General features: G+C 36.7%; 2 protein-coding genes across 3 annotated transcripts; both read right to left on the bottom strand.

The window, feature by feature from the left end:
• Positions 1 to 3,848: 3,848 nt before the first annotated feature.
• LOC132269114 (sm-like protein LSM5) lies at positions 3,849 to 8,218 on the bottom strand. The gene is made up of 4 exons (XM_059770154.1): positions 7,526 to 8,218; positions 7,272 to 7,395; positions 5,409 to 5,481; positions 3,849 to 4,140 (listed from the first exon to the last, which is right to left on the bottom strand). The coding sequence occupies exons 1-4, from the start codon at positions 7,557 to 7,559 to the stop codon at positions 3,943 to 3,945; spliced, it is 429 nt and encodes a 142-aa protein (XP_059626137.1). The 5' UTR covers positions 7,560 to 8,218; the 3' UTR covers positions 3,849 to 3,942.
• An 80-nt stretch (positions 8,219 to 8,298) lies between these two features.
• Positions 8,299 to 20,451, bottom strand: LOC132269113 (uncharacterized). Of its 2 annotated transcripts, XM_059770153.1 has the most exons (9): positions 20,058 to 20,446; positions 16,831 to 19,747; positions 16,652 to 16,738; positions 13,968 to 14,120; positions 13,680 to 13,843; positions 13,451 to 13,598; positions 9,344 to 9,466; positions 9,155 to 9,242; positions 8,299 to 8,890 (listed from the first exon to the last, which is right to left on the bottom strand). In XM_059770153.1, exons 2-9 carry the CDS (start codon positions 19,288 to 19,290, stop codon positions 8,679 to 8,681), a joined length of 3,435 nt encoding a protein of 1,144 aa, XP_059626136.1. In that variant the 5' UTR covers positions 19,291 to 19,747; positions 20,058 to 20,446; the 3' UTR covers positions 8,299 to 8,678. The 2 variants fall into 2 exon arrangements, 1 of the variants encoding a protein (XP_059626136.1); XR_009469421.1 differs by lacking the exons at positions 8,299 to 8,890; positions 9,155 to 9,242; positions 9,344 to 9,466 and having other exon boundaries at positions 13,460 to 13,598; positions 13,972 to 14,120; positions 20,058 to 20,451.
• Positions 20,452 to 22,856: the final 2,405 nt, after the last annotated feature.

The following is a 22,856-nucleotide window of genomic DNA, read 5'->3' as shown; positions in this document are numbered from 1 at the left end:
GGCATTGAGGTTGCCCATTTGAAAAAGGGAATTCATCTCTCTCAAAGAAAGTATGCACTTGAGATTCTTGAAGATACTGGCCTTCTAGGTGCAAGACAAGCAGAATTTCCTATGGAGCAAAATTTGAAACTCAATGACTCTGATGGAAAATTGTTAGACAATCCCTCTACATATCACCGACTTATTGGAAGGCTGATTTACTTAACGATCACACGCCCAACAATATGTCTTCGTCAATATTATAAGTCGGGTCTTTAGAAGTTTGTGTTCAAGAAAAGAAAAAAGTAACTAAAGAGTATTAGGAGAGCCAATCCAGATTTTCTGTTGCACAAAACTAAATTAGAGAAGGTAGACTAAAAGCTCGCAAGAATTACTACGAGGCTTCAATAGTATTACTAATCCTCCACATAGAAATACAAATTTCACTCGGTCCAACTGCCAAGGGAGAATAGCTAGCAATAGAAATGGGATGAAATTTATCCTAGTTTAATTCATTGGGCAGAGAACCCATCTGCTATCACGGTTGGGCTACCAGAGACTCTTGGAATAGGAGAGCACTCATTTTGGGGTGGACTTACTACGAAGATGCAGTCAACAACTACACTTGGCTACCTAAAGTTTACAGTGGGCATGGCATGATAAATGCTACATAGAAGGTCCATTCATCCCAGTCCTCTCATACTACAAAATGGTTCTTCCTCTATTCTCTAACACCCCCACACCAGATATGGACTAAACTGTCTCATGATGTTTTAAAAGCAGCTCAAGTATTGTTTCTAAAAAAATGAACAGCCAACCCCTGGAACATAATACAGCCCACAAAGCAAAGAACCGACATTGAGGTGCCAAAACTATTGAAAATCTGTCATTTACCTAAGGGGAAAAACGAAAGAAAAAAAAAAACAAAAAAATGGACAAACTACAGCATCTAACCTCTGCCATTTTATTATGAAGTTAAAAGCAGGTAAAGCATTAATCAAACTTGCTTCAATTTTTCCCTGCTTTCCAGATTAAATCAGTTTTAGGACATTTTCTTCACTAAGAAACCCTGCCTTTATTTCTTCTAAGGAAATGAAGGTTGCATATATGGTCAATCAAGGTATGATGAATATCTCTCAACTTTCTATTTCATGCATTTTGTTTGAAACAAATAGAATTTTTTTTTCTTTTCTCAGTAAGTAAGTAACAAATAGAATTTTCATATATATATATATATATATATATATATATACATACATACATATTCTTAATTTTTAATTTTTCTCTTTCCAAAGCAAAACAACATTCATTGTTATGTTCAAACAAAGATACAATCAGAAGCTGCAATTTCTAACACATCAGTTGGGAACATATGGCCCAAAAAATTAGAAACTTTATTGGTCTCACGCCTCACCAATTTTACACTAAGATGAGTTGAGGAATCTAATATCCTCTTCAATCACAGCAATAGACTCAAGGCAAGAAGAAAAATTAGAAAAAGAAACACAATCCCCTTCAATTACTCATGTGGAGCTTCAATTGATCAGCCCACTGTATTGCCTTTCTTGCTATCAAAGCTTCTGCCATAATAGCAGAACCCACTGTATTACTTTAATATAAATAAATAAAAACCAATAATTTCATTAAAAACTAGAAAAGTTGTTTGAAGATACAATTTGTGTGCCCTAAGAGTGTAATCATGTAACTTACAAAAAAAAAAAAAAAAAAAAAAAAAAAAAAGATAAATTAAGAAATTAGTAGTAAGAACGCTAACCAGTGACGTTTCAAAGCATCGACCAATTCGTGGTAGGCTTAGGCAGTTCCTTCACTGATCACAACAGAATGAGGAGGAATTTGTATATTTCAAAACCCTACGCTTATCGAAGAGTAGGAACGTGAAAAGATTTAGAGAGAGAAAAGAAAAGGGAAGATGAACCAACCGGAATCAGAGAAATCTAGAGTGTATATTGGGGGAGAAATTGATCCCAAATTAGTATTTTATAAATGTGTGTTTGGAGCGAATCCATATCCCGGTGGAATTTGGATTTGAACAAGATGATTTGAAATTGGAATTGGAATTTAAAAAAAAAAAAATATCACATTAAATTTGGACATACGTTTGATTATATATAAATGATCAATAGTACGTCCTTTAGAAGTAGATGGTGAGGATTTTAGCAGCAAAATGGTATGTGTTTAATTTCTTTTTCTTTTCTTTGTTTTTTCTCCTCATTGTGTCCAGTATTTACTGTATTTTAAAATATATTTTTGTAATATGCACACAACAATTTACTTATTTTTATATTTGAAAATTATAATATATGATTAGAACTTCTAAATTAGAAGATAAGTTGAATAAGATACAACTAAAATTCTTCTTTTTTTTGAATTAATAAGTCCCAATACCTTTTAACAAGAGTAAATTCCTAATTTCGTATCACCAAACGAAAAAATTATCAATAACTTTTTTTTATTTTTCTTAATTAATAAATCATAATAGTTTTTAACAAGAGAATACATTACAAGTTTTATATAACTCCACCTTTTCCGATTTGTTTATATGACTAGTTTTTTTTTATTCTCGATTTGTTCATCATTAGTTTTGTCCAAGTCATTTTCATATTAATTTTTGAACTTTGGATGTTTGTTCAATTTCTTTACCAGAAAAACAAACTGCTAAAATATCATTACCAAAGTTGAAACTATTAATAGAAGATTATGCAAACCTTCGAAAAATTTGCTTCAGAGAAGTGAAAAATACATGAAAATTTTAGTAAAATGTTCATTTGAAAATTTTATATGAAAAATACTTTTAAAACAAATTCTCAATTTTTATTATTCTCAGATGGAAAAAGACAGGAAGAAAAAAAAAATGGAAATCGGTTGTCGAATAATTTATATATTTAAAAAACATCATATCTAACAACACCTCACCCCTCACGTGTGGTCTTCTTTTAGTCTAACACATGTTTTTTTAATTTTTTTATTACCTTTGACTCTTATAACATGTTAATAACCATCTATTCTAAAAATTTTAACTGTTATAGAGGATGTAGCTTAAATATATAAATCATTTCACACTTGCATTATGATAAATGATATTTATATATACTTTAGTGAAAAAAAAAAAAAAAAAAAAAAAATTATGTACTTTTAGTCTTGTAGAAAAATATCCAAGGAAGGCCAAATCCAATTCAACAGTTATTAATAAAAATTCTCCACTTTCATTATTTTTAAAGCATATTCATAGGTGTTAATTTAGGTCTAATTTCTCATTCATTCGGAATCATTTTGAGTAAATAAATACATAAAAAAATTAAATCTACAACTTTCTCCGTTTTTCAGTTTCATATGTGCTAATTTGAATCTAATTTCTCATTCATTCATTCGGAATCATTTTAATCCACAAAGCCAAGTTACCTTCACTGCAATACCATATTAATCTGTTGATTTCTCAACAACATAGTAAAAGAAATGATTTGTAGTAGGATTTATTTATTATTTTTTATTTTTTAACCGGCATGAAGACGTTTTGATTTCTATATTACGTACGCGAGTGAAGTTGTTGGTCTATGGAATTAATTTTTGTAAAAAAAAAATTGGGTCAAACTCACAATTCCAATTTACCTGTATCGGAAATATGAAGGTTTGGGCAATATACATTAGGATCAATTCTTGATTTTTCTAAAATTTGATTCAAGACTAGTAAATTGAATGATATCTTGAGCTCAGAAGTAAAAATATAATGTATATATAAAACATGAGCTTATGTGATATATATATATATATTTGGGTATGCACTTTCCTGGAAAATGTAAATCTAAGGAAAAAGTAACCAAGTATACCGAAAAAACTTAAGTAACCAAGTGTACTGAAAAAAACTTTCTTATTCCAATAATTTCCTTGAAACAGCAAGCTTTAGGGGCCACAATAGTTTACAGATTTTAAAATTGCTCCTCTCTATTAAAATCCACACTTGTTTCTAAGAGGGCATTTACAAGAGCTAATGGTATCTGATTTAAGTAAGAACACTAGAAATAGACACTGGCTAAGAACACTAAAAGAATCCTTCAGCAGAATAAGATCGTAAGTGCATCCTCTGCAACCATGACACTGGCTAAAGATGGTGGCCAGAATTCCCATCAGAACTGAGATTGTAACCTGCCTCTCCACAGATTGAATGAAAACAGTAAATTAAATAGTCATAACAAAAAAATATTGGTGCGGAGCTATGAAGCACACGGACATGAGACACAAGTACGACACGATACGGACATGGTGATACGGCAATTTTCAAAAAAAAAACAAGACAATGACACGTATACAACAATAAAATAATAATATAATTTTTTACTTATCAAAAAATAATAATAATAATATAATTTTTTATTATATATAAAAAAAACTACCTTTTACTTAATTTATAATACATTAATACACCTAACCCATTCAAATTAGGCCACCACATAGACCATTCGGAGCGTTTCTTTTTGAAAATATAAAGATGCACAACCTACTCCATTAATATATATATATATATATATATATATATATAATATTCAACAAATCACAATTTTTGTAACAAACACATCGGGAAAGAACGTAAGATCTATCCCCTCCACTTCTCTGCACTGCACTCTCTGTCACTGGTTCATATGTCTGTCTGCTTTCTTTCTTTTCGCCAATCTGCTCTCATCCACTCTATTTCTTCACAATCTCTCTCTCGTTTAATGGATGTATAATTATATATATATATATATACACGCGCACGCACGATAACCCCATCAAATATCATACAGATCATCACACTGGTCAGTTCCTTCTTCATCTTCTTCCTCACTATTTGAAACAGAAAAGTCTTCCGTTGTGTCCTCTGGCATGTCCTAGGAGTGTTCAGCCATGTCCAATATCTCTAAAAAAAAATAATAAATAAAAAAGGAAACGGCTCAGGAGTGTCGGACACGTGTCAAGCCTGGGACACGCGTGTCCGTGTCGGACATGTGTCCGGTACGCAAGGCACAGCCGTGTCAGTGCTTCATAGGTGAGGAGTTACTTTTGACTTCCATCATGATATATAAAGATCAAAGTTCGGTTTAAAGCAATATATAAAGATCAAAGTTCGGTTTAAAGCAAAAGTCTGGAACTTATTTGGTGTTCACAAGAACGCTATAGGAATTGCTACATCAACTTCTCAAAAAAATTCACAAGCCACAAAGACCATGGATTGCTTTTGGCCTTACCAGGGTACAACCTTAATTTACTTTAAACCAAAAACTCATAAAACCGCTCCTTTTTTCTTCTCTTTTCTGTGTGCGTGTGTTGGGGTTGGGGGTTGGTTGGACCGTTGGTTAAGTCATAACCTACATTTACTCACAACGCTAAACACAAACGAAAGCTTGATAAAATGAAACTGGTCATATTTTACTTACAATGGCAATGTTGTTTCCATTAAGCAAAATCTGATCAAGCTTTGTTATTCGTCGCCCTTCAGCAGTGATTTCACTGTATTACATTAATATAAGCAGGATATAAGTAAAAACAGTAGGCCATTATCAACAAATTAACTTGAATTAAAAGAAACACAATGTGGCTCATTTCAATAAACACATATATGGTGAGCTTGCACGAACTGGTCATGATATAAAGTGCGATATTTGGGACTTCTAATTAGCATCTCATCCACTTTACCTAGAGATATATGAAAAGGGCTAGCCCAATGACATGAAAGATACATGAAAACATGATATATGTACCGTCAATTTGAAAGAAGCATTTCAGAAATCAACATCAAGATAAAGACATCTTTAAAATCTTTTTCCTTTTTTGGGTAAGATAAGATCTGTATCTCTGCGGCTTTCCCTTAGAGGTGGGACACCATCAGCAAAGTCAGGTACCTTGTCATTTTTTGTTAAAATTTTCCTTCCTTTTGTCCTTCATCATCCGTTATTTCTAAATCCTCTTCAAAGTTCGATAGATCATAATAAATAGTGTCTCACAGCTTCATATGAGTTCCTAAAATGGGAATAACAGACCACTTTCCAAACAAGAATATATGAAAACTATTGTAAATAGTAGACTGGCCTTTGATCGAGTTAATTAGTCACTAGAAAATTAATGAAAAGGGGGCCAACCATTAAACGACGTCTCTCCTGACATCCACATGATACAGAACCGGACATATGGCTTTATGACTGTCTTTTCTAGAGCATGAAAGTGGTATTGCAAATTTCAGCGCCACAAGCCAATATAAAGCTTTGATTGATGGAAAAACTTTATAGTACTGTTAAGTTGCAAGAGAAGCAAAAGAAAGAGTGAAAAAGGGTAGTGCATCCAACAATTTCATGACTAACAATGAAATGCCTGTACAATGTATAAAATAACCAATGGAAGAAAGAGATGTCTAGGCACGTGATGCTAATAACTGTCACATGTACCAAAGCTTTAAGAGCCTTGTGGTCACACCCTTGCGGTTTTGAGCCACCTGTAATGGTCTGAGTTATGGTTACTCCACCATATTCTCTCTAAATAGATTGTTTGTGTCAAAATTTACGTCCTATGACAAATGTGTACAAAATTCTCAAACTCAAGTTTGTTGAAATATAAGAACAAGCTTGGGCTTGTCAATGTCCAGCTAGGCTCAATTTGAATTTAATTAAGCCCAGCTCAAGTAGCCTAATACTTGGTTAACTTCTTAAGACCCCAAGCTTAAGTAACACCCAAGATCTTAAAGTCACAAAATTACAGTCAACTCAAAGGCCAATCCAAATCCAAATTTTTTGCAGCATCTAATTGTACAACTTTTTATTTTCTATTTTAACCATATTTTTTAATTCCAAATTTCATCCACTTTTTTTCAAAGAACATGGAATAATTTTGACCAAAACTAATTACATCAACATATTTTTGCATGTAATCCAACATTTCATGAATTTGCCTAAATATTCTAAATCAGTGGCTGATTCCTTTCCAATCAAAATCTGAACTTCACCAAATTACACAAATATGTGACAAATTTCGAATCATTCTATCGCTAATCACCCAAATTAGTATAAGTCTACGTGCATTCTAATCTAAACCTCTAACTCAGCTTAACAAATTTAACACATTCGTGGTTAAAAATAAAAAGACAGAAAAAAAAAAATTGTAAATGAAATATAAAACAATGAACAAATTATTCTGCATAATCATGTCAATATAAATGTATGATGAATTATTAAACCCTAACGTCCTAAATAAGAGCATATACTATGATTTATGGAAGGAAGTAGAGACAGAGAGATAGAGGTACGGACTATTCAGTGACATCTTCGAGGACCATGTTGACATAGACATCGAAACCCCTGAGCGTGCCAACGAGTTCCTTGTCACCTTTCATGATCACCCATATCTTCGACCCTATACACCGATCTATCAACTCTGCAAACCCAAACTAGTTTTATTTCAACAATTAATTTATTTCTTACTCATGGAGTCAGATATATATATATATATATATATATATATATATAGAGAGAGAGAGAGAGAGAGAGAGAGAGAGAGATAATACCTGAAGGGAGGAGCTGTGAGGGATTGTTTGCCATTTAATCTCTTCAAGCAGAGCTGAAACAGAAATTGCCCTTTGCGAAGTAAAGCCTCCGAATCTACGACGGCACACCCCGAACTACGAAGAGTTTAGGTTCGGAGACTTTAAAATGACCAAAGAACGCCTCGTGGCCTTCCATTTCCATTGCTACTTGCTACCCAGTACCACCTGCTTACAGTATTTTCTTTTAATTTTTCTTTTCCCTGCTCTGTTTGGAATAAAAAAATAAAAAAGAAAAAGAAAATGAGAACATCCATTTTTTTTCCTTTATCTCGTCAATAAATAAATAAACAGGCAAAAATCAAAATCTAAAATATTTAATCCATGAACGAATGTCAAATTGTGTGTGTCCTCCTATAATAAACCTATAGTCGGTGGTAGTGGGTAGGAAAATTTATCCCAATTTCTGCATTGTCCCACCAACTGCCATGAAGCATATTTCTTTTTTATTTAGTGAAATTCAACCTCTTAATCTTTTCTTCAAATAAAAGAACTTTTTCTTTCGAAGAAGAAAACAAAAAAAAAAAAAAAAATCATATCATACTATTATTAGATTAGAAATCATATGAAGCACGTGTTATTTTGGCATTAACCATTGCCTGTTCAAAGATACAACAAACATTTAATCGCGATCTTACCATGCTATTCTTGTTGACAGAAGGCATTGTGTTTTGCATAATAACAATTAGCATACCACCTTGGTCCGCAACCCAGAGGAAACAATTAGGCCTCAGATGTGAAGCAAAAACCAACGACATATTCTATTCCTTTTCGAGTATGATACATGTATACATTTGTCTTTGGGCAAAAACATTTAGAGGAATCTAATAAGTGAACTGTATGTGCTATCTTCATCACTCAACATTACAACCTGAAGAAGGTTTTCTCTATTTTAAAAGAATGAACAAATGAACATATATATATAACACTAATTACAAGGGTGAGGATGGTCGAAAAGATCGTGCCACCAACCAAAAAGATAGAGATATAACATTTCCAGTTGATTCCATGCATGATCTCATCCTCATTTTCCTTCAGAGAAGGGCTTCTTCCACTGTAGATACTAGACAATCTTGCCCACTAAAGAATGAAACAGGCACGTATATGTTCTTTTAATTTACACGGTTTCTTTGGGCTTCAACTTTCCTGCCAGATTATTATGTCCCTTTGACTGGAGTACCGCGGATATAGATCGCAACCTATTTGCTATCTCGGTAAATGATGGCCGAGCTTCCGGGTCAGCCGACCAGCACTCTTCCATTAGCTTCCTCCACTCAGGATCACATCGTTCTGGAATAGTCGGTCGTAGAGTATTCTTCAAAATTCCGCCTTCACTCATAATTTACAAATGAGAAAATTCTTTTAGAAGGACAAAAAGAAAATACCAATTCAGCAACTCAGCTATCACCATTGTTGATCCTATCATGTTTATTTTACACTTGCAAAAAATGAAGTAATTTATAGAATGAACTAGTGTATTGAATTTTCATAAAGACGAAAATAATTTCATTTCAAGAATGCTTTAATAGCCCTAGATCCTTTCCTAATTCATAATCATTACTTGGTGTGATTAGGTAATTGACACAAACTTACCTATGATTGCCCCACAATGCATATCTGTATATGGTTCCTCCCCTGTTAGGATCTCCCACATTGCAATGCCAAAAGAGAAAACATCAACCTGTCAAAAACATGAAATCACATTGCCGATTTCTTTGTGACGCCATTCATACCTATAAATTGCTATGAAGCTTGACAAAAAATAATTTAGAGTTTCCTAACCTTTTCAGAAACCCGGACGCTGTTACCATTCAACAATTCTGGTGCCATCCACGGAAGAGTACCTCGCACGCCACCTGAAATTAGAGTATTCCGTTTGATTCTGGACAGTCCAAAGTCTCCAACCTGCAAATACCAACCCTCGAAACCATCAGTAATATTGGAATGAACACTAATCTTAGAAGTGGAATTGCATAAACACTCCATGTGAAATTCCACAAAGCTCAAAGTTCAAAGTATCATCATGTTACGGCATCTAGCCCAGATGTTGGAAGGTATATCTGATACACAGCTCATAAGAGAGAATATCCATTTTTGTCGTCCAGTTTGCTAAATAATAAATTGATCCTTTTACTTGGCTCTTTATAGCTTACATGTCGCTGTGTAATATCAATTTTTGGATGTCAAGAAATGACATATTTTTCAGTTGCTTATTATCATTCTAGGTGAATGCTTTATTTTTTGTTTTTTGTTTTGTTTTTGATAATGACTCCATTATAACAAATACAAAATGGTTTGTGTTAATACTCGTATGGAAAACGAAATTGATTGTTTAATTTTTGTTCTATCCTTTAAATGCCGTCACTAATTGAAATTTTGGGGGAGATTAGAAGTCGATGGTGTTTGCCTTGGTGTATTGGAGGGGACTTCAATGTTGTTCGCTCTCTGTTTGAAAGGTCAACAGGATGTAGGTGGACATCTGATATGGAAGCTTTCTCGGAGTTTATTGATGAGTTTGGGCTGGTTGATTTGCCTTTGATTGGAGGGCCGTTTACTTGGTCCAGTGGTCACTCTCCCCCTACCCTTTCTCGGATTGACAGATTCCTTGTGTCGGGGGAATGGGAGGAGAGGTTCTCTGATATTGTTCAGGCTACTTTGGCTCGTCCTATCTCTGACCATGTTCCGTTGATGTTGGATTGTGGCAGGTTGTGTAGTAGACGTTCTCCTTTCATATTCGAGAATATGTGGCTGCGGGCTGAGGGCTTTCTGGAGAAGGTCCGTCTTTGGTGGGAGGGGTATGGTGTGGTTGGCACCCCTAGTCATGTGCTTGCAGGCAGATTGCGTCTCTTAAAGGAGAATCTTAAAACTTGGAATAAAGAGGTCTTTGGGAATCTGGAGTGGAGAAAAAATCGGGTTCTTGCTGAGATTGCGGCTATTGACCGGATGGAGGGTCAAGGGGATTTGGTGGAAGCTTTGAAGGTTAGGAGGGCGGAGTGCAAGGTGGAATTTTCTGAGATTGCTATAATGGAGGAGATCTCATGGAGGCAAAAATCTCAAGCCTTGTGGCTTAAGGAGGGGGATAGAAACACAAAAATTTTCCACAGATTGGCCAATGCTCATAAAAGAGGCAATCATATAGGGAGGATTAGGGTTGAGAGGGTTGTTTATTATAAGGAGGAGGAGATCTTCAAAGGATTTTCTGAGTTTTTTGAGAATTTGTTCACAGAGACTGTTGAGTGGAGACCTTTGCTTGAAGGGTTGCAGTTTAACTCTATTTCTGAGGAGGAGTGCTTGGGCTTGGAGTTGCCTTTTTCTGAGGTGGAAGTTCTGATTGTTTTAAAGAGCTGCAATGGGGATAAGGCCCCAAGTCCAGATGGTTTCACCATGAGATTTCTTCTCGAGTGTTGGGAGGTGGTTAAAGGGGAGATGATGGGCACTTTCCATGCTTTCCATTCTCGGGGATCTTTTGAGAAAAGCTTGAATGCCACGTTCATTGCTCTCATTCCGAAAAATATGGGGGGGGGGGGGGGGGGGGGGGCGTTGGGGATTTTCGCCCTATTAGTTTGGTGGGTTGTATCTACAAGTTGATTGCCAAGGTGCTAGCTTCAAGATTGAGGAAAGTTTTGGATGGCATCATTTCGGACTCTCAAAACGCTTTTGTAGGAGGCCGTCAGATTTTGGATTCAGTCCTTATTGCGAGTGAGTGTGTGGACTCCAGATTGCGTAGTGGGCTCTCGGGTGTTCTTTGTAAGTTGGACATTGAGAAGGCGTATGACCATGTAAGTTGGAGCTTTCTTCTGTACCTGATGGAGAGGATTGGGTTAGATGATAGGTGGAGGAGATGTATACATTTTTGTATTTCTAGTGCTCGCTTTTCGATCCTTGTTAATTGTGCTCCTACCGGTTTTTTCTCTAGCTCAAGGGGCTTGAGACAGGGGGATCCTCTTTCCCCCTTTTTGTTCTTGTTTGTGATGGAGGCCCTTAGTAGATTGATGAGAAGGGCTACCAAGTTAGGTCTTTTGAGGGGCTTTTGGGTGGACAGGGATGTTGTTTCTCAGTTGGAGATCTCTCATTTGATGTTTGCTGATGACACTTTAGTTCTTTGTGATGCGAATATGTCCCAGATTAGATATTTGAGATATGTTTTGATTTGGTTCCAAGTTGTCTCCGGCCTTAAGGTGAATGTGGGCATTAGTGTTTTGGTGCCGGTTGGGGAGGTCCCTGAGATTGAGACTTTTGCTGACATTCTTGGTTGTTGTACTGGTTCATTTCCCATTTCTTACTTAGGTTTGCCTCTGGGTGCTCCTTCGAGATGTGTGGGGATTTGGGATCCAGTAGTGGATAGATTTGAGAGAAGGTTGGCGGGTTGGAAGAAGCAGTATCTTTCCAAGGGTGGCAGGGTCACTCTGATTAAAAGCACCCTCTCTTGCCTTCTCACTTATTTTATCTCTCTTTTTCAAATTCCCTCTTCAGTTGCGGAGAGGATTGAGAGGTTGCAGCGTAATTTTCTGTGGGGTGGTAGAGGTGAAGAGTTTAAGTTTCATTTGGTGCGTTGGGATTAGGTTTCAAGCCAATTCAGAATGGTGGGTTAGGTCTCCGTCAATTGGTGCCTTTTAATAAGGCCCTCCTTGGGAAATGGTTGTGGAGGTTTGATGTGGAGAGACATTGGCTTTGGAGGAGGGAGGTGGCTTGTCGTTTTGGGGAGATGAGAGGAGGATGGTGTTCATTGGAAGTTAGAGATCCTCGGGTGGTAGGGGTTTGGAAATTTATTCGGAAGGGTTAGGATGAATTTTCCAAGCATATTCGGTTTCGTCTTTAGAGATGGGAGGAGGATTTGTTTTTGGGAAGATGTGTTGTGTGGTGATGTTCCTCTCGCTCTCGCCTTTCCTCAACTTTACAGGATTGCTTCGGATAGGCAGGCCATGGTGGTTAACTGTTATCATCTTAATAATGGGAGACTGGTTTGGGATGTTCGATTTAGGCGTTTCTTTCAGGATTGGGAGATCGAGGAGGCCATTCGTTTCTTGGAGCTGTTGTATCGCCAGAGGATTGTGGAGGAGGATTCGGATTGTTGGTCTTGGGTTGCAAACTCCCAGGGGCGTTTTGAGGTGAGGTCTTTCTTCAGGTGCCTCTCATTTGATCATGGAGTCCGTTTTCCTTAAAAGTCTGTTTGGCGTTCCAAGGCTCCTCTCAAGGTGGCTTTCTTTGTGTGGACTTCGGTTCTGGGTAGGATCTTAACCCAGGATAATTTGAGAAGGAGAAGCCAGGTGGTGGTCAATCGTTGTTATTTGTGTCTTCGTGATGAGGAATTTGTGGATCACCTTCTCATTCATTGCTCTTTGGCTAGAGAGTGTTGGGATTTGATGCTTAGCTTATTTGGGTTTTCTTGGGTTATGCCAAGATCCGCTCGAGGGTTGATTGAGGCGTGGAGAGGTTGTCCTGCAGGGGCTCACAGTCAGGATGCGTGGAGGGCTACGCCGCTTTGTGTGTGGTGGTGTATTTGGCTTGAAAGGAATAGGAGATACTTTGAAGGAAAGGCGTTGTCAATTTCGGTGCTTAAATTCTTGATTCTTTCCACTCTTTTTTGTTGGATTTCAGGGAGACCGTTGGAGGAAATTGTTGACTTTTTGGCCTCCTTGAAGGCTCGAGACCTTTGGGGTCTTTTGTATTTTCTTGGGATCCGCTCCCCTATTGAGTTTTTTTTAATAAATTTTTATTTATCAAAAAATAATAATAATAAAGACATCAGAATTATAAATAAAAAGTAAATAAATAAAACCAGTAATTGAAATGAGCATTTTACTGAAATCTAACAAAAACTGAAAGACTGTAAGTGCATATATCTCTTCCCTTTGCATGGATTCAGAAGACACTTAGTTTCCAAATTACCTTACAGATGGGTCTCTGAGGATCCCTCAGATTGACTAGCAAATTGTCACACTTAAGATCAAAATGGACAATATTTTTTGAATGCAAATATTCCATGCCAAAAGCTGCATCCATGGCAATTATCAGCTTTCTACGACAATCAAGTGATCTGCATAAAGAATCCCAGAATGCCATCAAGTTATAAATAAATGAAGACAAATGTACAAGAGAGAAATGGGGGCTTGTTCACCTATCCTTCTTAAGTAGGACATGCCCAAGTGACCCATTCACCATAAATTCAGTTACAGTTGCCAAGGTTCCCCCAGCCCCGTCTGGTACCACCCCATAAAATGCGAGCACATTTGGATGATGAAGATTTGAGAGGATCTGTGCCTCTCTCCAGAAGTCTCTAGTCTGTTATGGGCAAAAGCATAAATATCAGACATGTTACAACAACGAAAACCATTTGGGAGCAAGGGAGAAAAGGCAACTACTACATCAAGAGAGTTTGCCAACAAGGAGATATGCAGGGACCCACCAACCGTTCTTGCTCTGATGATCTCCCGGCAAAGCAGCTCTTTTTTATTCTCTTGATTGCAACATCAGTTCCACGCCACTTCCCATGGTAAACAGTTCCATATGTACCAGAACCTAACTCCCGCAATTCTTCAATGTCAGCATTCTTTATGATCTGTAAATCAGCATCTGAAATATTCAGTTGCATATGGCAGCTAAAGTTAAGGATCAAAAACTTGGCAAGATCTCAAAATCAACAAGGAAAAAAATGAGCTACAAACTATAATTGTGTGGGTATATTTATTTCTTTTATTTTACAAAATATCTAATTAAATAATCTAATGGAACTATAATCAGAACGTCTGGTGTCTTTAACTCTTGCCAAATTAATTCATCCAGTAATCAGTCAGCTAACAAAAAATTGTTTCAACATGGAGAAAAAGATGAAGTAGTAATAAGATGGGAGTATGAATTCAAAAAACCATAAGGCCATGCAGAAAGATGTAGTAGTAATAAGACGGGTAGTATGAATTCAGAAAACCATAAGGCCATGCAAACTATGTTACATGAACTCTTCTAAGTGAGTGACGTATCAGTATAGGATAGATGAACACTTCAGTATGGGTATGGCAAGGTGTCCAACGTATCTGATCAGACATGCACCTAACAAGCATATTTAATAATTCAATTTTACTAATTGTACATATAAAACTCTTATTGTGTTATTTTCCTTATATTATTGCTTCAACGGGAATGAAGTATCCAAATTGAACGTATATGTTACATAAAGTAAGAACATCATTTTATCCTACAAAATAAAATAAGCATATTCAGAAATATGATTATTTAGTTATTCCCTTGTGTCATTGCGTTTGAGGATTTGCTAAATCCAACATTAGATACATACTGACATCTAACAGGCTGACCCACATTCACATAGTCATATAACATAGCACATGCATATGCATGTATATGATTTTATCAGAATGAATTTATGCAGACATCTAGAAAATGATAAATAATAATAATAATAATAATAATAATTGAACAAACCCAATCAATGAGAACAGGATTGTCAACCACTTTTTGTTTTTCTTTTTTTTGATAATTAGGATTGTCAACCACTTTTGGAAGACAAGGGCTAGGGATGCTAAGGTGTCATCAATACTTGGATGCTGTAACTAAATTAATAGGCATGCTCAGGCTGTAAAATAAATTATTAATTAAAGAAGGCTCTCCTAACCCTATGGGATTATTTTGAAGCCACCACAATGTACATGGACTATAAACATGGCTTTCCTCCTAATTTTGATTAGAATCCTATTTGCCTATTTATATTCAAAGGAAGAGGAAACGACATTTGTTGATGCCAGCAAGGCATAAATGATTGGACCAAGCTGAATTGTAACGGATGAAAAAAGAACATGGTTTCTGCTGCAATTTGTGCTGCCTAATGTAGCTCAGACAATGTAGATTGTGAAAATCTCTGTTCCTTTGCTAGAGACAACAAAAATGGTCATTCAGTTGCTGAGAAGAAGCAATATTGAAAAGTTTATGTTGAAGGAGATGCAGATTATTATTTTTTTAATTTTTTTTGGGTAAGAGATGCAGAAAATGTTCCAAGTACTGTGATGATTGAACAGCAGGCAACACCATGGAAAATTTAGAATCTTATTTAAGATTTCGGGAAAATAATTAGGCAGGCAAACGTGTAGGTTAAAGTTTCCCATATCTTTTGAGAAGGCAACCAAGCTGTGGATTTATTACCAGCCTGCATTATATATTATAAAAGAGGATAGAACTTGAGGAAGTGTGTGTCCGCCAAACCTTTTGAAGTTAACCTTTGACGATTTTACGTGTCTTGGAGGTATGAGCTTGTGTCCTGTATAATTTCCTTCTACCAAAGAAACTGAGAGAGAGAGAGAGAGCTCTATGACCTGAGATCTATACTGAGAAGATTCCTCCAATTCAAGGTAGAGAACGAATTTATAGAAAGAAGTAAAAGTCAGCATGGCAGAAAAGTTGGAGAATTAGGGGAGAAGGGCATATAACTGCATGAAAATATATAAGAGAATAGATGCCCTACACAAAATAAGTTAAAGAATGTCCGTAAATTACAATTCTCTCTTTCTACCCAATGTTATAAGCACAAACTAGACTTTTTTAAATGATGAAAGGCTGGGATCAGCTCCCTGATTAATTGGTGAGTAACAGGATATGACTCAAGCCCTAACCAACTTAGAGTCAAACTACCTATATCCACTCAAAGTTGGGAGCCGGAACTTACAGCTAGCAAAAAAGGAGACTCTCTGATTTAGATTTAAGATGTATCAAACTGCTTCAACTTGAAAAATTTAGGATTAAAAAAAAAAAAAAGCAAGCACAAAATGGTGACAGGAATCATCTTACTAGATATACTAGTTTCTGAATTTCAGTAATCTTACTCTAAAAATAAATCATTAGCAACATTCGAAATGGAGAAATAAAAATAACATTCTTCATGCTCATGAAGAAAGCAATAGTTTCTCTTTTGAGAAGAATTTGTATGGCCTACTGCATGAATAAGCCAGATAATAAAAGAGCTTTTAATCTGAGTAGAGTTATTTTCCCTAATAATTTTCATCAACGTTGAAAAAACCAACACATGTTAACTAAGAGAAAACATATTAAAACCAGGCATGAATGAAGTAAGAAAGCAGTGTAGACCTGCAAACCATATATATCAGCTTCCATTTCAGCTATCATTGCGTCACTAAAAGGTTCATCCTTGTCTCCATAATCAGCTTTGGCATCCTGCACAAAACAAAAAAACAACTCTAAACTAAAGGTAGATACAAAAACTACAAAACTAGAAATACAATAATCAACTAACAATTCAAAATCACCTCAAAGTCAGACTCTGGAAAAACACCACCCTCGGCCTCTGTAGCACTAGGGGACATAATTCCACTAACGGTTGCATCTATCATATGTGGCACAGCTGCAAAGGAAGATTTGATGCCATGGTTTATGCTATCAACCACATCTTCCGCATCAACTACCGACTTCAGGTGATTTTGCTCACTGTACTTATTGACTGGAAATTCTTCTAGCTTACGCTTTTCACTAGAGCATCCTCCAAGGTCTGGCTTTCCGGCCTTCTGATCGGGGTAACTGACAAAGTCATCATCAAGGAGTGAAACATCTCTTCTAAGGCCAGCATCTTTGGTTTGATTCTGCAACAAAGTGGAAATTTCACCAGGATTGTCACAGCATTCTGCAGATGGGAACGTACTTATAAGCATGGGTTCTTGGAGATTCAAATCCTTCCCATTCAAGTCAGTCTTCAGGCCAGCATCATTACTAACTGCAGATGGGTACAAATCATCAAAGCTTTTTAGCATGGTTTCCTGTAGAACCATATCCTTCTGGCAGGCAACAGGCAGTAGCACGGAGGATTCATGAGAAACTATGTCATTGGATAATCCACAAAGTAAATCAGTTGAAGAATTCTCATCACGAGACTGCTGAACCTTGACCGTTCTTTGGCCCTTGACAATGAGCTCAATTGGGACATCTTCTAATTTCTGGTTTTCGTTTTGCTGCATCATTGTATCCGCAAAAGGTTTTAAATCAATCATTGATGATGCAGGAACCATGCCTCTGGAGACTTGTAGCTCTTGTGTTGGAGTATTAACACAAGGAATAGAAATTCGGTCATGACTGATGTTTGGTGATTTGTTTGTGTATTCCACGGCAGTTGCAGGTGACCTGCTCTCGCAAAGCTTTCCACCCTGATGTGAATGAGGGTCTTCATCAAACCCATTCATCATGTCATTAGTGAAAGGATTTTTCTCATTATGGTTTTGAATCATAAAATTGTATGTACTTGCATCTCCTTTTGCCATGTGGTATTTCTCGCCAGTACCATTAGCATCTTTGCAAGTATATTCAGCCCTGCTAAATGAATCTGAACCAAAAGAACAATTCAGTAAATCCTTTGTTCTGTGGGATGGTTTAGGCTCTACATTCAGTAATTTAACTTGGAGTTGAGGATTGACAAATTCAATACTCCCACGCAGTTGCACTGGCTTTTCTTGCAAAACAGAAGATACTACCAGTGAAGGTAACTGTTCTTTCGCAAGGTTCAAGGGAGGAGATGGGCTCATCCCTTCTTGGCTACAGTAAGTAGACCTCCCTCCGTGTTCCTGCAGCTGTGAATCAGAAAAGGCATGTGGCATTCCACGATGAGAAACAGTAGAATCATCCAATTCCAACAACAGACCAGTTGGATTATTTGGGTTTGATATAGGCTTTTCAGAATTAAATGCCCTTCCTTTAACCATTGGCCTTGCAAAAGACTGCCCATTATAGTTTGTATGGGGACTAGGGTCAACTATGCCATTCACAGCAACAACATACTGATAATCAGGATTGCTCTGCTGATTAGTATTTCCATCAACGGTGCATGTGTTTTCAGATTCGGTCGAAGGAATCAAAAATATCCTGAGTCGTTGAGAAGCCCCAAGCATTTCAAGCCCACGGTATTCTTCAATCATATTCTGAAGATCTTCATCAGAAGACACAGAAATAAGTGCATCAAGATCCTCACCTGGAAGCTGGTACTTGACATTGTGATGTTGGTTGCAAATTTCTGAAGTTTTCTTCACAAGTTCTTCCCATGAAATATTCTGTCTGATAGAAATAATGCGTGTTTCTCCTCCAACATACCTAAGTTTCCCGTCACCTGGCCGAGGCAAGATTTTACCACCAAAACTGCAGAGGAACTTCATCTTGCCAGATTGGGAACCATCCGAAACCCCTAACCCGTAAACTTGGTGGTTCTGAGAGGATTCAGATACAATCACGGGAAGAACGATTGATCCAGAAGCAGATTTATTATAAATTTCACAATTCATTTCATTAGCTGCTTTTGTTGGCCCACTTCCACAATTACCATCTTCCTTCGGGTTTTCACATGTTTGACTCATAAAAGCCCCATTCTCAGACTCTGCAGTAGACCCTGTTGCAGAAGGAAACTCGGTTACGTCAGAATCCATCCTCTTCAAGCCAAGAATTCTGGTAAGCTCCTCATACCCCAACTTGTTATTTAGTGCGACTTTGTTCTCATGGTTCTGAGCCATGTCAGGTACAGCTGAAAGTTTTCTTGGAAGAAAATGGTCCTGAAGAAACTCCCTAGAAAATTCTTCACCAGTCTGCAAAGATATATTATTAACATTTCTTCCCACTGATATCCCATCATTTGAAACAACTGAAGGTGACTCTTGCTGTATCCTTTGACCAGAAGGACCAGGTGCCTCACTGGCCATGGCTTCAGCTATATTCCTAGATCTATTTAGCTGCATATGAACGGTACCTTTGAGCCTTGAGCATCTATAGCTTTTGATACTTCTCCATCCCTCAAAATTACACTAAATGCACAACAGGGAATGAACTTCACCAAATGTAGGTCTACAGTATCTCCATTACTTCTTTCACCCGCATAAACTTAATCCCAATTTCTACACACTATTTTAAAATTTCCAATCCATCAACAGAGATTGCAACAGCTACAGGCAGTGGGATTGGACAATTGCCTAAAATTCTATGCACAATCCTCTCAGTTTTGTGATCCACAGACTATTCTCTTTTTTTAATTAATTTCAGCATCTCTATAAGTAAAGAAGAATATGATTCAATAGCTACTCCTGAGAATGAGATCTTGAGCAAATCAAATGCTATTTACATCAAGAAGCCAAAAAGATCTGCATATATCCAAGTTTACTGCACAACACAGACAGTGATCACCAACAGGATTGCCCCCTGAAACATTGTGAAATGGACTAAGTGCAACTAAAAACAATTAATGGCAGTCACTCTCTCCAATGAATCAAATTTACATCAACAATCATTACATCACAGATTCAATTGGAGAACCAATCATTATATTCCGAATCAGAACATTATTGCACAATCTTTAATCTACGCTATGAGAGTAGAATTACACAGATCACAAGAGAAAATAATAAAAAATACGGGAACAATCGGGATAAAACTTGAGATGGGTATGCATCAAAATTCAAATTTTAAACAAAAAAAATGATTGAATTGTAAGGACAAATAGAAGGCGTACCTGTTTCTTCGCGAGTGTAGTCTGTTTTTTCTGCGTTGTTATGTCGTGAGCTCGTCAGCTCCAATTGTTGTGAAGATAAATAATATGTGTTTTGGGGATTGAATCGGAGGGAATTGGATTAGAACATCGGATTTGGTGTTGGACTGGATATGAGGGTTTGTTTGTGCGTTCGATCGATGTGGGATGGAAGAAAAAGAAAGCAAAAGAGAGCGTCGCTTACGGCTACAGTTTCAATCTCGGGGCTCGGAGAGAGAGCGACATTGCCGAGAATTAGGCGGCATCAACCCAGGACGTCAGGACGAGCCTTTAACTGAAACTACTAATATTTTTTATGTAATTCTCTCTCTCTCCTCTCCCCCCTTCTAAACTCTCTGTAACACTCTCTCTCTCTCTCTCTCTCCTACGTGGTGTCATATGATTATAAGGTTAGTAATATCATAAATGTGGCCCATTAAACAGGCAAACAAATATCTTACTGTGGACCAGGACAAAAAATAAAAATCTATAAATGTGGCCCATTAAAAGGCTTTTTATTATGTTCTTATATTTTAAAAGTTGAAATATTCTTAAATTTGTGCCAAATGAACTCCAAATTTTTTGACAGACAAAAAAATAAAATAAAAATTATTGCAAATTTGTGTCTGTGCTATGTAACTGGGATCTATTGGCTATCACCCATACTTTGGTGTATATGTGTGTGCAATTTGTATATTCTGTTTTAACAAATTCAGGACACTGTGTGCCCACAGCTCCGCAACGTGGACGACCTTTCTTCGGGTAGTTTGCCATTCACGAGATTTGGGCACAAACACAAATACACGTTATCATCGTTCCAAGTTCATTCCATACAAACTGTAGTGGCTGTCCGTATTCAATAGATGTTATTAATTTAAACTCTCATTTGGTCACCTATAGTTTGCAGATTGTTTCTGCACATCCCTGTATTGTTTCTGCAGATTGTTTAGATTTTTTTTTTCTTTTTCACTTTGATTTTATAGAAAAGACACACTTACGCATAATATTTGTATAGATCTCGACCAAATTCATATCCATTTTATTTAGCTAATAAATTATAAATGTTCTTATTCATATTCTAATTGGTTAGGATTTGGATTAGATCGGATTTAACTCACATGTCTAGTTATGAGATTGAATGGAATGAATAATGATTAATACATGGAATGGTGCATAATATAATTACTATGCAACCAAATGAAACTAATAGTAGATAATTATTAATATGTATAAATTTAATACTAAGTAGATAACTAATATATATAGCATTAATGTATAAGATATTCAGGGATGGACAATAAATTTTTTTTTTTTTTTTACTAATATATCATGCTATTTTTTGCTTTTTTCAATATATATTTGTTGGGGGAGAAATCCACGCGATCCGATACGACACCGTTTTCCTGCAAAGAAAAGAGTAGATTATCAATGAAGCTTGGCAGCACCGGTGTGGTGCATGCCAAGAGCTCTCCGACAATCAAGTCAGTCACCGGAAGTCTAAAAAAAAGACAGGAATTTAATAATCATTTTTTGTCGTACCTTTATCAACTGGTTGGATCTCATTCTTATAGCCGCTTTTCCTTAGACCTAGTTTGGTGTGCAAGAATGAAATAGAGTGGGAATGGAATCATGCTGACCATTCCATTCTAGTGTTTGGTTGCAAACATGGAATGCTGTAAATATGGAATGATGATTCTTATTTATGTGTTTGATTGAACAATTTAAAAGTTGGAATGAAATTAATTTACCTTTTATCGTGAATAAAGAAATTTTAACTTAAAAAAGAAAAGAAAATAAATTTAACAAAAAATTAACGTCGGAAATGAATTTGGGAAAGCAAGGTCTTGAAGATTAGGGCAAGGAGGGCATCTCCGGCGGTGGTGGTGAGATAAGGGGTAGTGAGAGAGGAAGGCGGAGGAAGACGAATCTGTCTCCAGCGGCGGAGGAAGACAGCGAAGGGAGACGACGAAGGTGAAACCGGCTGATTAATTGGTTCTCGTTTTCTGGGAGATTGTAGCTTCACAGAAAGAAAGTCCAATAGAAAATGGAACTTTCTAAACCCACTTCATGAGTCTATCTAGATCTAGGGGAAATTGATTAATAAAAGACGACAAGTACCCCTTACCTATAGTCCAGAAATCAAGTATTCAAAATTGATTCTATATAAGTCATCATTATATATCGTTCAGAAATGCACGTATACTTACAAGTCTGACTACTCCTTAGAAAGGATATATAATCATCCTTAGAAAATCGACGAGCACTTAGAGACGAAAGAGGCGGCTGGGTTGGGTTGGGTTGTATTATGTTGTGGTCTCCGACGGCGGTAGTGAGAGAGGAAGACGAATCTGTCTCCGGCTGCGGATGAAGACAGCGGAGGGAGACGACGGAAGATATCGATGGGTTTGGTTTAGAACGGGATGATAAGCAGGTTTTTTTTGTCATAATTTTTTTTAATCATGTTTCATATGGGAATGGAATGCCCATTCCATTGGTAAAGAGAAGGAATGATTTTAGTGGAATGACCATTCTCCAAGAATGGTGGAGAATGATGATTCCACCTTTAATAGCTCACACCAAACACAAGAATGGAAAGAAAAGCATTCCATTCCTTTCGATTTGATTCCATTCACCCACACCAAACATGGCCTTAGTTCATTTGCGAGATTAGAAGAGATCTTTTTGTGCAAGATCAAAAGAGATCGTTTGTTGCCAGATTTGTCGGGATATGATTTACTCCTTTGACTTTCTCAAATTGTGCCAAGGTTATTCTTATCCTGTTGA

Source organism: Cornus florida, unplaced genomic scaffold (genome assembly GCF_030987335.1).
Source record: "Cornus florida cultivar Cherokee Brave unplaced genomic scaffold, ASM3098733v1 CherokeeBrave_3.0.0_Hap2_Chr08, whole genome shotgun sequence".
NCBI lineage: Eukaryota > Viridiplantae > Streptophyta > Magnoliopsida > Cornales > Cornaceae > Cornus > Cornus florida.
Note: the sequence above shows the minus strand (reverse complement) of the source record. Positions and strands in the feature narration are given on the sequence as shown.